This window comes from Dendroctonus ponderosae, unplaced genomic scaffold, assembly GCF_020466585.1.
Source record: "Dendroctonus ponderosae isolate FM_Combo_2020 unplaced genomic scaffold, Dpon_F_20191213v2 Dpon_F_20191213_3, whole genome shotgun sequence".
Taxonomy (NCBI): domain Eukaryota; kingdom Metazoa; phylum Arthropoda; class Insecta; order Coleoptera; family Curculionidae; genus Dendroctonus; species Dendroctonus ponderosae.
Genome location: NW_026018508.1, coordinates 11,012,807 through 11,026,410, shown reverse-complemented (window position 1 = coordinate 11,026,410; position 13,604 = coordinate 11,012,807). Strand labels below are relative to the sequence as shown.

General features: G+C 33.3%; 1 protein-coding gene across 1 annotated transcript; it reads right to left on the bottom strand.

Moving 5' to 3' along the window:
• Positions 1 to 1,824: 1,824 nt before the first annotated feature.
• LOC109546762 (cuticle protein 18.6) lies at positions 1,825 to 8,020 on the bottom strand. Its single transcript, XM_019917867.2, has 4 exons — positions 7,871 to 8,020; positions 6,171 to 6,421; positions 2,734 to 2,746; positions 1,825 to 2,481 (listed from the first exon to the last, which is right to left on the bottom strand). The coding sequence occupies exons 1-4, from the start codon at positions 8,003 to 8,005 to the stop codon at positions 1,957 to 1,959; spliced, it is 924 nt and encodes a 307-aa protein (XP_019773426.2). The 5' UTR covers positions 8,006 to 8,020; the 3' UTR covers positions 1,825 to 1,956.
• Positions 8,021 to 13,604: the final 5,584 nt, after the last annotated feature.

Here is a 13,604-nt window from a genome sequence, read left to right as displayed (position 1 = left end):
TCGTGACAGATTCTCGTGTATAACATGTTCTGTCGGCCGAATATGAAGCATTTTTTGTGGCGCCACATTTCAAATGCCTCCAGCTGGTTCATCGTCCTGACCTTTAGAGTCGACGTCTCCACTCTATATCTGTCGTTAAATTGTGCAATTATTTATTATTTTTAGCAAATGGTTGCTGTTGATGAATGTTGAGCAATCTGGCCAACCCACTAGGTATTTGTGCACTTCATTTATTTAAATATAATCATTCATATATTGTTGCCCAAGCTTCTTTCGTCTATCTGATGGAGTTAATTATACAATTTTATTTACAATGTATTATTGTTTTTGGAACACACTTACAGGCTTCCTGGAAAACCATTTTAAATGTATGTGCGCCTAAAACATTTTTTTAATTTCTTTTAGAAAAGTCTTCCTCTTGTTAACACTTGAAAAGATTTGATGTGAACACTGAAAAAGAAAACGCAAGAGTGAAACACTAGACACCGTTATTTTTCAAACAGTCAATCAAAAACTCAATATTTTGTGCATAGGCCAACCCATACTTTCACTGAATTTAGTTATTGCAAATGTATAAAATTGAGCAACAAAAAATCTTTACCAATTTTTTTGAATTTAATTATAAATATTTTAAAACGCTAAAGCATCATATTCGGACCGATTATGAAAGTAAAAATCAATTGAGGCGAGATTCTGCTTGTAAGAAGATAATTAATCATCGACACAACGGAATAAGTTTGTCACGCATTTTCAACAAAAACCGATGGTTTTTTCGTTTCTTAAACATACCGACATATCTAGGGTGCTAATGCGAGAAGAGAAAAAAGCTGAATGATTTGGCGAAAAATAGAGAAAAAATTATTAAAATACATTGTTTAAAAACGTGTTAGAGCTTCCATTTGTTTAATTATTAAGTAGAACGCACAAAATAGACCGGTTATAGAGTATTTGTACTTAACCGAAAAAGTATTTTAATTACACAGCCAAAATTCGCATTTTGGGGCTTGTTTGAACAAACTGGCGGTAATAAAGCAAATGATATTTTAATGCATTTGGCTGTTAACAGCAGCATTTATCAAATAGAAACACGAGCCAGTGAACCAGAAAAAATGTATTTGCCGATTTTCAGCTACAAATGTTTGGAAAACATAGATGTTTTCAGGCATATCTCCTGCACGCGTGTCTAGGGCAGCTTTCATTTATCATTTAATTTAATATGTTTGAAACCGCTACTTTAGGATGCGCTTGATTATCAGCAAATCATTTAGTTATTTTTACTCTTTTTGCTTTTAATTAAAAATTTGTTACCCGCATTTGCTGATGGCCATTTTTCAACTCATACGAACCCGACGAAATTAAAGCGAAATGTGCAAGTGAATTTCGACAGCATCCAAAATTGTTTTAAATAATGGCGAATTAGGGCGAGCGAGGCAAAGTTCAAACACAAAGCTTTTAATAAGGGAAGAGAAGCATGTCCTACCAGCTGCCACAAGCAGCAAACTTAAAATATCGCGAAATTCACCTGGATAGGAGACTTACATGGAAAAACCATGTGTTTTCTAAGAGAAAACAGTTGAGTTTTACTTTCGATAAAATGCACTGGCTTATCGGTCGATCTGAAAATCGATGCCTTAATTGCGTCATTCAAATAATCGTTTTTTTCTACCATTACAAAAACTGAGCGGAAACTGCATTCAAACTGCAATTTTTCAAGCTTCCCGGTAGTCCTTATTTGTTGCCCAAATTACTACAAGCGGCAATTCCCAAAATGAGCTTTTGAATATATGAAACTTGCAACAAAATTCTACAAACCAAACAAAGACAGATACTTAATGCAGATACTGCAAAAATATATTAATTGCTTCTGGTATATACACAAAAATAATAAATAATTCACACATCTCCATCGTTCGGTACTTCACATCGCAATTATCATCATTTTCTAGATCTTTGGATTTAATGGTGGTAATAAGCTGGGGCAGCGTAGTGAGCTGGGGCGGCGTAGTGAGCTGGGGCGGCGTAATGAGATGGGGCGGCATAATGAGCTGGGGCGGCATAATGAGCTGGGGCGGCAACAATAACCTTGGCTGGAGCTGGAGCTGGATGGACTGGATGTCCAGACTTCTCCACCACTGCGTTGAAGCCATTGTGGTCATCAGCAGTATAGTGGACAGTCCTCAAGGTACCATCGGGTTCAGCCACAGTGTAGGAACCCTTTACAACATCGCCATCGCGAACTTCGTGCTGAGTTTTGTGGTCACCAGTATGGGGGTCTTGGACTCCATAGTTGAATTCGTATTTGGGGTGGGAGTAGTAGTCTTGGCTTTCGTGGGCTGATGGGTATCCGTGGGAGTATGCAGGGGCGGCTGCGTAAGCGGCAACAACGGGGGCGGCTACAGATGCGTAGGAGGATGCATGACCTCCGGAATAGTCAACGTATCCAGACTGGGCAACAGCCACCAAAGTAGCAATGGCAAGAATCTGCAAAAAACATTTACAAATTAACTGTATTAAAACAGCCTAACTGTAAAAGGAAACTCAAGTTTCATGTAAACTCTGTCGTCTATTCCAGACCACTTTAATAGCAATGAGAAGCAACCCTATAAAAGGTATTACGTCTAATTCTGAACGGATTTTCCAATTTTCACTCTACACATTAACTCCGCTCCCAAAATTCACATTAATCATCAGCACTTCACAGCAAAACCAACCCAACAATAAATGTCTACTTACTTTAGAGAACATGTTCGTTACGTTTCAAATAAGTTGAATGTAACTCTAAGTTAATATCGCCCCATTTATATAGTAACATAATTTCCCATATAGTGCAAATGAATGGCCCCACCACAACATTTGACCTAGCCAAATTCCGATTCGAAAGCTTGAGACAATGCATCTGAATTTTATGGGAATTCGACCTAGATAGTTGAATTTTGTTTATGCTGTTTTGCATTAATGTTACGGTGTTATGTGTTCTAATAATTTTTTTTGTCAACATCTACTTAATTATAATTGTTTATGACGTTTTAAAAACTCTCTAGATTAAGATCGAGAAGAACCTACAAAAGCTTCTTATGTTGACGAGTTTTATTATTTTTTTAGTGGAATATTGCTTCAAACGAGCTTAAAGCTAAAGGCGAAACAAAGTATTTCATGTGAAGTCAAGCACCTTAAATTCATTGCAAATTGGTCCAGGAAGGGCTATATTTACTTGAATTTTGTTTCTTGTTAACTTTCTTCTGCATTAGCTCTTTATCGACTAATAATGACTCAAATATTAAATTTTCTGCATACATTTTTGATGCTTACTGGTTATCTAATAAGATGAAATAACCTTTTCCGCTGTTATGAAATGTGCATTTTATTTATTTCTTGATATTTTCTTTTGTTTAACTTTCCTGTTTTTGTTGCAACCATCTGTTTTTTTTAACTAATTACAACTACGAAAAAAGGAGCATTATAATCCAATATAATTTTGAATATATAAAGTTCATTAAAAAATATATAACTCATATAAACATATATAAACTCACAGGATTTTAAGTTGAATTAATAGCGTATAGTACAAATTTGAAGAGCGCAAATGTGAACAAAAAACGAACTCAAAAGTGAAAAAGTAGATAAATATGTGTAAAACATACAATTTTTAATTTATTACAATTATAAACACATGTTCAGAATTTAAAAAAATTTACACTGGAAAATGATCAATATTTTAACGAAATACCGCTTTTTAGTCTTTCGAAAAATAGCCTTCGGATAGGAAATATATACAGGGCCTTCAATCTGAGGCGTTTTTTCGATTGCATTTTTTTATCAGAAAAAAGTCGATTTGGCATGGTTTTTTACTCAAAAAACCTAATATTAAATTAGACAACGTGTAGTTTGTCATCTGAATACCAAATTCATAGCGATAAATGTTATGTAAATTACTATAGCTTAATAAATAAATGTATAAGACGCACACCTACTATTTCGCATACCTATAGGTAGCCACGTAATTACAATAGAAAACAACAGTGAGCAGCAAAATAAAAAAATATTTCTAGTGAGAATTCCGAACTTGCTGATGAACAATTGTGTTGATGACATAAAAAAGAGGATGAAAAGCTATAAATCTTCCATTAAATCAAGACAACAAATCAATCATCATTACATCAAATCCCTGGCTGCTGCCATCAAGGGTAGAAATAAAATAACTAAATAAGGAAAAACGGAAATCAAACAATAAAATGTTAAATCGTCCCACCTGGAGCAGTAAAACACATTTTATTAATGTTTAGCCCCCACACTTTGGCACGCGTTTCTCATAAATTTAGGGCGTTTTTTAATGCATCGTAACTTTTGATTAGAGCGCGAGACAATTACTGAGGATTTGGTAGCTTCTAAAAATAACGAGATGAAAAAATGTGATCCCAATTTCTGTACTTTTCCTTTAAATAACAAATGTGTATTCTGCTGATAAAACATCGACGCCCAAAGTCGAGATGAGCCATTATTATATTACTAAAGCGTTGCCAATCTTGTCAACAAATTGAGTGTAGAAAAAAACACAATGTATCCATTGTCCAAGGTTTATTAACTTTTTATGGCTACAATCAATAGGCCAGCTATTTCTGATTGTGTTTTAGGGTTGAGAAACCCCTGATTTGAATAAATCAAGGTACCACCAGTGCAAAGAGAAGGCATTGTGTTGGGAATTAGATAATTGGAAAAAAAGTTGAGAAACTATTGGGTTGGAAATATTAATTTTTGCTCCATGGAATTTCACCGAAAAACCTGCCCATGTATTGCATATGGTCTGGCTAATATTTTGAAACCACATTCATCGGGTGTGCAAATCATTTAGTTGAATCGTTACATTATCTTTTGCTCCTCGAACAAACACCGAATCCATCATAATTATGAATTGGCAATTAGGAAGCTGTAATTATCCAAAACTTCCCTGTAGCCGCACGCTTTTCAGCTACAATTTGATACAATAAGGTCAAGGGAACAAAAACGCGATTTATTACGTTCATTTTTGCCTTGTTCTACACGTGAACGCTTACCTAGATCTATTGCCAAAACCAGAGAATGATTATTAAAATTATTTGGGGCATTAATATGGTTCTAAGTATGTGCACAAGAACAGAAACCTATTACAGATGCGACCTTGCGATTGAGCAACTTCCTTTTTACTTTTACAAGGGGCAAGGTGTAACTGGGCGTACTGATATATTGATTCCTTTCATTAAAAGTAAGATAATCGTTTGAAGAAGTTAATTGTAGCCTTTTACCTCAGCTTTTTATCTAGGAAATAATGTAAGTGTATCGTATCACAAAGAATCATTTATGTTAAACGTAAGTTTAATTAATGGTGAGCTGAGTCATCCTGTAGTATGACTTTGCCTTAGTTAAACTACTGGTCCCAGTCAATTACACGCTGTTTTTGTGCTTTATCCGGATTGTCCAGTTCACCGCTTTTTAAGTTGTTAAAAAATTTAGTTTGGTTTTTGAAAAAAATTAAATCTCGAAACCTGAAGCTGGTGGAATGCTCAACTATTGCCTAGGCACAAAAGAGGCCGTATTTCTCGATTTTCTAGACGAAAATATTATAAGCAATGGATAATTTTGAATTATTTTCTCAGCAATTTTTAAAAAAATTGTTGCTTTAGAAAAACTTTTGATAGTGTATCTACATTTATATAATGTCTATAAAATCTAAAGGAAAAAATATGGTTTGTCAAGATAAGAGTCTCATCAGCTTTGAGAGTGTCAGACAAGTACAGCAACTGGAGAAAATAATAAATATATTGTTGAAGACGAAATAAAGCTGAAATAAAATCCAAAGCTTTTCCCCCGTTTTATGTCTAAAATAAATGCAAGGCGTAAAAAGTGAACCAATGATTGATCTCCTGGAATATCTTTTTTTATAGGTGCACAAGTTCAGGAGAATCCATTTGAGTTAATCGGTTCATTTCTACTTTGGAGCCGCCGGTCTAAGGACCTTTATAAAGTCCAACTTTCATGGTTGAAATAAAGTAATAAAATGAATATAAAAATTATTTATTAAACTAAATGACAGAAATAAATATGGCATGATCAATGAAACACATCTGGCGATCTACACGCTATGAGGTATATCCAGTATACAAATAATACTAAGAACATAAAACCCAAAATTGAACTAATGCTGCAAGTAGTGGGATTCGTGGCTGGCATAATTATCAGGATGAATGGATTTGCCGGCCTTAGTAACGATCGCATTAAATCCGTTATGAGGATCAGCGGAATAATGCACGATTCTCAAGGTACCATCTGGTTCAGCCACAGTATAAGAACCCTTCACAACATCCCCATCTCGAGTCTCTTCCTGGGTTTTGTAGTCGCCTGTGTGGAAGTCGGACACACCATATTTAAATTCGTATTTTGGATGTGCCTGAAATAATTTGAAGTGTTTTAATTAAACAAATATGTTCAACAAGAACAGTTGAGAACACATGCTTTCAAAGGGGAAATAAAAATGTTGCAAAGGATATTTGAAGGTTTTCTCAATTTTATCAAAGTAAGGAATCAGTTTCAAATGAATGCAACCGCTAACATACTTGCACGTTTTGAGATTAATGTTTACACGACTGCACTTATTGTTCAAGATTGGTATTCCAGTACTGAGTCAGTTCTTTTAGTGAGTCATAAATGGTCCACTGATTTAACTGTTACTATTATTGCAAATGCCTCTTCGTGCTTAATTAAAAGCACTGCGCAATCAAATAAAAACGTTGCTCCACACATGAACTTGCACGTACAAGAAAAAGTGTGAACACACCAAAGCCATAATGTCTAAAAGTGAAACCATCCAATTATAAAACGCACACTTGCTGGGTTTAGTGGCAGATGCCGTATTAAGATTAAAGAAAATTTACACATTTTACAAGTTCGGAAAATTGCTGGTCTCAAAATGGCAAATTGCCTTGTTTGGGCGAGAAAGACGAGTCTTCCGAGAATAAACGAGTTGAAAACGATCTTTGGGTTTTTCGGAATTAACTGCTAGGATGAGCCTAGATGGACTAATTGCAAAACAAATCCCCGATGGAAAGAGTGAAATTGTGCACTGCGGCGTTCATGACTTCTTCGGTAAACTGTTTATACGCTGGCCATTGAAGGTGAAACTATTCACCCTACTGTTTCCAATATTTTTTGTCAAAACCCATTTTTTTTCAGGATTTGTCTTGATCGTTTAAGATTTATTTATTTGCAACATTCATCTGCATTCTCACTCAATATCAGAGGCTTTGACATAATTACAGCAATTTAAAGACACACATTTCAAACACAAAAACAGAGCAGGAAATTGGCAGCACTAAAGTCCAGCAATTCAAAAAGATATTCAAGATCGACTGAAGATAGCGGTGGCCCAGCCTTCATTGGAATCATGTATTCCAAAATCACGCTTTGGGTATCGGTCAGATACTTAAAAACCCAACAGAACATAACTAAGAGAGAAAAAATAAATTAGCAATTTGTGATACTTAACCCAGATCAATAATCATTCTTAGATACTCGAGTCGGATAAGGCCAGAAACTCCCTAAAGTATTGTGTAACAGTGGCCGCAAGAACCGTATTTTCGTGACGCGGGTGTTCATGTTTACTTACCTAATTGATTGAAACTCAGTATTTACGTGCTCTTAGATTTAAGGAGATTTGGAACGGTTTTGAAACGCCAATCAGTCACGGCGCTATGTTAATTAGAATGGATATTGATTCGGTTATTGAGTTGTTAAGGCTTGATTAATGGCTTTTAAGTGTGGGTGTAGATTCCGCTTAATATGCCATTGAGTTGTTTGCAATTGAGACACTTTTAACAATTTACGCTATAACTTCACTTACGTAATAATCCGTTTCAACTTTAACTGCAGGTGCTGCGTAGATCGGATGTTCTTCATGTCCTCCAACATATCCTATGTATCCTGCACTCACACAGGATACAAGCATGATTAGAGCTACAATCTGTAAAGAGTTCATTAATGATCAATACAATGATTGAATTGAAAAAAAATATTTCTGCCGTTCGCGTACATGAGTGGCTTGCGTCTTCAGAGGTGGGTGGCTTGCTCGGCTCAGCATCACTCCCGAAGATGCAAGCCACTAGTGCTCCCGACACTTCAGGAGGAAATTTGTTTCCACGTCGCCCGAATAGCTTTCACCTAAAGCAGTTTTGAGCAATTATTTATTTTTAATGGGCTTATGCATTTTCGAAACTAGTAATAATAAAGAAACCAAGAAATCAAATGAACTAAAGTTGAAATAATTTCATATCAAATATCTTCAGTCCATGAACATTCAAATTTAAAATAAAACGACTCATTTATTTTAAACACATTTTCTCTGTTTATTTATGGAGCAAGTGTCGTTTTCGTAAGTGTTTCATGAAACGATAACCCCGGAAAACTTTCATTGTGCCGTTTTTATTGCACTTTATGACTATTTATAATCTACATTGAATTTTTAATATAAAACGATTAAATGAAAGCGAAAGGACCAACTGTGTAGACTATTATATTTAAATGTAATCTCTTTGATGGAATTTATATGTAAATTATTTCGGATCGCACTGACCAGTGAAGGCGAAACTTACTCAATTGGAAATCAATTTGGTTAAAAGTATATTATAAATACTCATGATTGTAAATTAGTCCCAAGTTCTCTAAAAAAATCAAAAAGAAGAAGAGAATTTAGAACTTGAACCAGAGGATTTATTAATTGCATTGCAACACTATTTCTATGCTGATTTGGTTTCGTTCATTTTGATTTTTTAGTTGAATTGAGAATTTTGCTCAATTTGACGGATGATGGTGTTAAACGTGCAATTAAACAGTTATTCAAAAAAATGTTTACTGAAACTAAATAAAAGCAAAAAGAGGAATAAATTTGAAGACCGAAATTAAAAATTTTAAAAATTGTGTTAACTTCTACTTCTAAAAAAATAATTCCACAAATCGTTTTCGCAAATTAGCGAGCGACGAGAATGCGCAAATTCCAACAAAAACTGCAATACTTTTAAAAGCGAGAAAATAGAAGAAAATACAATTTTCCTAACAACGAGAAAATATTAAAAAATATATGAAACCTTGTTGGTATTTTTGAAGAAATTTATTTTCCCTTTAAATAAACCTTTACAAAGATAAAAATAAAATAAATGCCACCAATATAAATTAGTTATCAGGACAAACCTTTGCGAACATTTCGATCTAGTTCGTTTAATGGAAGCACAGAATGAACCTTACTGGCTTGGAAGCATCCATTCCTTGCTTTTATACTAAATAACCCAATCCACCATACTCGTTGGACATAATGACATGAAAATACATAAACAAGAAGTGCATTTGTATACACAGCGCAATGCTGGAAAGTGTATTGCAATAGTCGCCACATTGAGTATCAGTTTTTGCATGGATGATGGTTTCTGTTTTTCAAAATTATTTTCTTCATTTTGATGATTTACTTGAAGCGACAAAGGCGATGCCTCAATAACTGAAACCAAAATTGTTTTCCTAGAGATGATTTTGGAGAATTTATTAGAAAATCGCTGCAGCAAATTAAATATTTTCAGATATTTCATTGAATTGTTTCCATGATTGTTGTCCATATTTCGAGAAATTTAAGAACGCTTTTGGAGTAGCAATACAAATTAGACCAAAATACATTTCTCCGTTATCTGATTTAGAAATCACTCCCAAAACTCCCCATTAACAATGGTTATAAACAATTCAAGTGCAAGACAGCAAAGCGTGTAGATTTTCACTATGGGCAGACACAATTGCATTTTCCGCTCCAAAACACACTCTCTTCGAAGAATAATGAAGAAGATATAAAGAAAAATTTTCAATTTGAATTTCAAGCAGTTCACGAATTTATTTGAATAAGAGATGAATGTTTTTTCAAATATGAAAGATTAAATGAAAGCAATCAAAAGGCGTTGTAAAAATTTAAAATTGCCAGTCATATTAGGAGTGTAAGTACAAAATAAAGTATTTCCAGTTAAAAATTAGTTATTATTAGAAGACTGATTTCAGTTTAGTCTATCAAACAGGATTCAAGAGAATATGAAATACCAGGAAAATAAAACAAAACTAGCAGTTAAGTTTTCAAAATTGCCCAATAATGAAATGAAATGCCTAAAAGCAAGAAATCATTTATTAAATTTTTACTTGAAAATGTAGAGTATATTTTGCAGCACATACGACATTTAATTTACAAAAATATAGAAATTGTTATCGCCAAAAATAAATATATACTTAAATTTGACTAAGCAATTTTATGTTTCGCTTTCTTGTTTGTTTACTTCTTCATTTGCTTGGCTTACGCAGTCGTGAAATTCTGTACATATAAGTTGTCTATTTTTACCTCCTTTAAATGCATTTAGTTAACGCAGAAGAGAAAGAGTGGCATGTAGAAGCAGTGAATAAAAACATAAACAAAGCAAATACTAAATTAATTTTGTTCCACTAAGTGTCGTTATGGCTTTGGTTCTGATGTTTACGCAGATCGAAATGCCGACTAACTTCGGAACCATGACAGGCATCTTTTACCGGTTAGAAATAAAAATCAACCTGCAGCTTGATGAATTTTTGACTTAATTTTATGAAGCAACATTTTCCTTTATTTTTACAGTTAAAGTGAGTAAACAAATTTCAATGCATGAAAATACAATGGAAAGCAGAATTGGTGCCTACAAATAAATTCGGGAATATTAACGATAACGAGTAACTCAAAGTGCTTTTAGATTTCTAAGCAGATTTATAATTTAACGTTTAATAAAATTACTTTATTTTATAATTATATACAAAATACGAAACATCTATTAGATAACTTCTATAATGTTGAGGCGGAATCATTTTTTTACAAACTTCTTTTTAGGTATTTCGCATCAAAAATTGTTGTTTTTTTTATTACAGATTGATAAATAGTGCTCCTATTTCGCAATAAGAACGAATTATTTATCAAAAAGTAATCAAGAACTATCACCTAGAGGGTATCCTGCGACACACTTAGGCTCAAGCTGTAAGAGAAAATTCCAATTAGTAAAGAAATTAATTTGAAAAATTACCTTGATGTTTCGATAGCTATTTTCTGCTATCGTTATCAAAAGAACCTAAATGAACCTAAAAAAGAGTATGTTAATAAATTGTGTAACAATAGTAGGATAATACAGTATATGAAAATTCGCTCTGATAATTCGTCTATGCAAATTGTCAGTTATGTGGCTTTGATTTAATCTCATTGTTTAAATTAGTGAAGGTAATGTTAATTAATAATTTTGATGGAAATTTAATTTGGTTATTTTATTATTTTGTTATTTTTTTCTTTATTTTTCTTTTCTTTTTTTTTTATTTTTGATGCAAAATACCCAAAAAGAAGTTTGTAAAATACATCTATTGTTTTGGTAAGGGAGTGAGTAAGAATACTTTATAAAGTTACGATTCAAATGAAGAAATAAAAACAAACATATTTTTCGCATAGCAAAATGTTTCGTTTATATTCTTGTGATCACATAGAGTGAATTTTAATTTTTCAATCGAGTTTACTAATTTCTGATTTTATTTTTTTGTCTCAAATACAATATCAGTTAAAAATACCAAAAAACTGAATGAAAAAAGTATGCAATCAATTCTATAAATAATATAACATAAATTTTAACTGTACATTTTTCGAATTGTATATTATTCCTCGCCCACATAACATTCTTTCACATAATTCTCACACGATACAAAAAGTTAAAAAGTAGTAGGTCAACAGAAAAAATTAATAAAAAGCATAAAAAGTTATTTAAGACTGACTGATTTTTATATGGAATATATTATTAAGGCGTAAAAATATTTGGATTTCGTGTAAGTAAATTTTGATAAATTTAAATATTTTGCTGCCCAACGATTTATTATTGCATAACTATTCAACGTCTGTCGCTAATCGTAATACTCTCATAGTCATAATTCCTTATTCGTGAAAGCCTTCGACATCATATACACAAATCAATTAAAATAGGTGCAATAAACAGTACCAATCACCCACCATAATTTTATGGCCAATAACTAACAGTTCTTGAAAATGGAATTTATATTTGTTCCATTCTCTTAGGGAAACGTTACTCAGTAAGACAGTAAAAAAATCAGGTATTAACGTTCAAAAACAACATCAAAATCAGCTTTGGATCGGAAAGATTCAAATGATTCGATTATTTCGAAACTGATTGCTCTAAAATGATGATTTATATTTTTTTTGCGTGACCACAAAAATATCAAAAACGTCCTACACCGCCTTCCGACCACTGAAGACTTTATGAAGTGGTTTCTCAATAATGATTTCATGGCTGTGATACGATTTGTCGCTTTTCGTCCCCATTTGGGTCACAACCTTGCCGCCGCCTAATTACAAGACAGTATTGCAAAAATTGCGTTCAAAAATTACTTAAAAATTAAACACAAAGCCAGGTGGATTTTATCGCAAATCATACGTCTGCCACCAACTGGCGCCTATTGTGTTCTTTGATTCAAAATTATTGCGAAATTAATTGGAGTTAGTGTTGGATAATTAACGTGTTTTGCCTCATTTATTTTGAATTTTTCAAAAAAATGTTGGTGTTGCCTATTGGTTTAAAGCTGCTATCGTCGTTAGTAGGTACAACTGTGTGCTTGGTTCCATGTTTCTATTAATAATAAATTAGATTTTGCCAAAACAGCCACTCATTTCGACCTTTCCTTTTCCATGGCAGTTTCTAGCTGTGCTATCAATGTTTAAAAATTATTTTGTCGGTGCTGCTTCATTCTGTTATCTGTTTCATCTAAGAGCCATCATTTAAGACCATAACTAACAATATAAATTTATTGCTTTTCCCTGCACTACAAGCAATGCAAATTAATAGTGATCGAAAGCAGCACGTTTGGAAGAACACATAAATAGCAATATAAACAGTCGCAGCTAATTCACATTCAATGGAGAAGACAGCGCGCAATTAGCGAGATTACCAATCGTACAGAAAAAGACAAGTTCAGTTAAATGTAACAACACATCTTTTGCATAATCAGCAACACACGTCCTTGTGTGCGTACCCTGAAAGGTAATAAAATTCACTCAACTGTGGTGATACACTTGCTCGTGTTTTGAACTTCCGGAAAGTGATTTCGGTTTTAATTAAAGCCTGGTTACATGGCTCGCTTTGAAATAATCGACACGTTTCACCATATGGAAATTCTTATTATGGGTTTACGACAAAGTTCTGTTGAAAATATGTATCTTTCAGTACGCGTTTGTGTTAACACTTGCGACCCCATTATTATGTTTTTTACCCGTTAAAGAGATAATGACCATGTCATCCAAAACTGCACAATTTTGAAAACTAGTTTTTGCTTGATTGTTGCCGGTAGAAATTTATTTTAAATTATTGCGTTTTCCATTAATTGAAACGCAAATTTTTAGTGATTTTTATCACGCTTTAACCATCAGAAACAATTTTTATCAACAAAATGGAATGGAATGACTATGGGGTCACCACTATCCCCATTTTTTAGTAATTTATTTATGGAAAATTTTGAATCAACTTTCATTAATAATTACAAATTTAAAC

Coding starts and splice junctions, on each gene's coding strand:
- LOC109546762 (XM_019917867.2), bottom strand. CDS start 8,005: ATGAACTCTTTACAGATTGTAGCTCTAATCATGCTTGTATCCTGTGTG. Junction 6,422..7,870: donor AAGTTGAAACGGATTATTAC/GTAAGTGAAGTT, acceptor AAATTATTTCAG/GCACATCCAAAATACGAATT.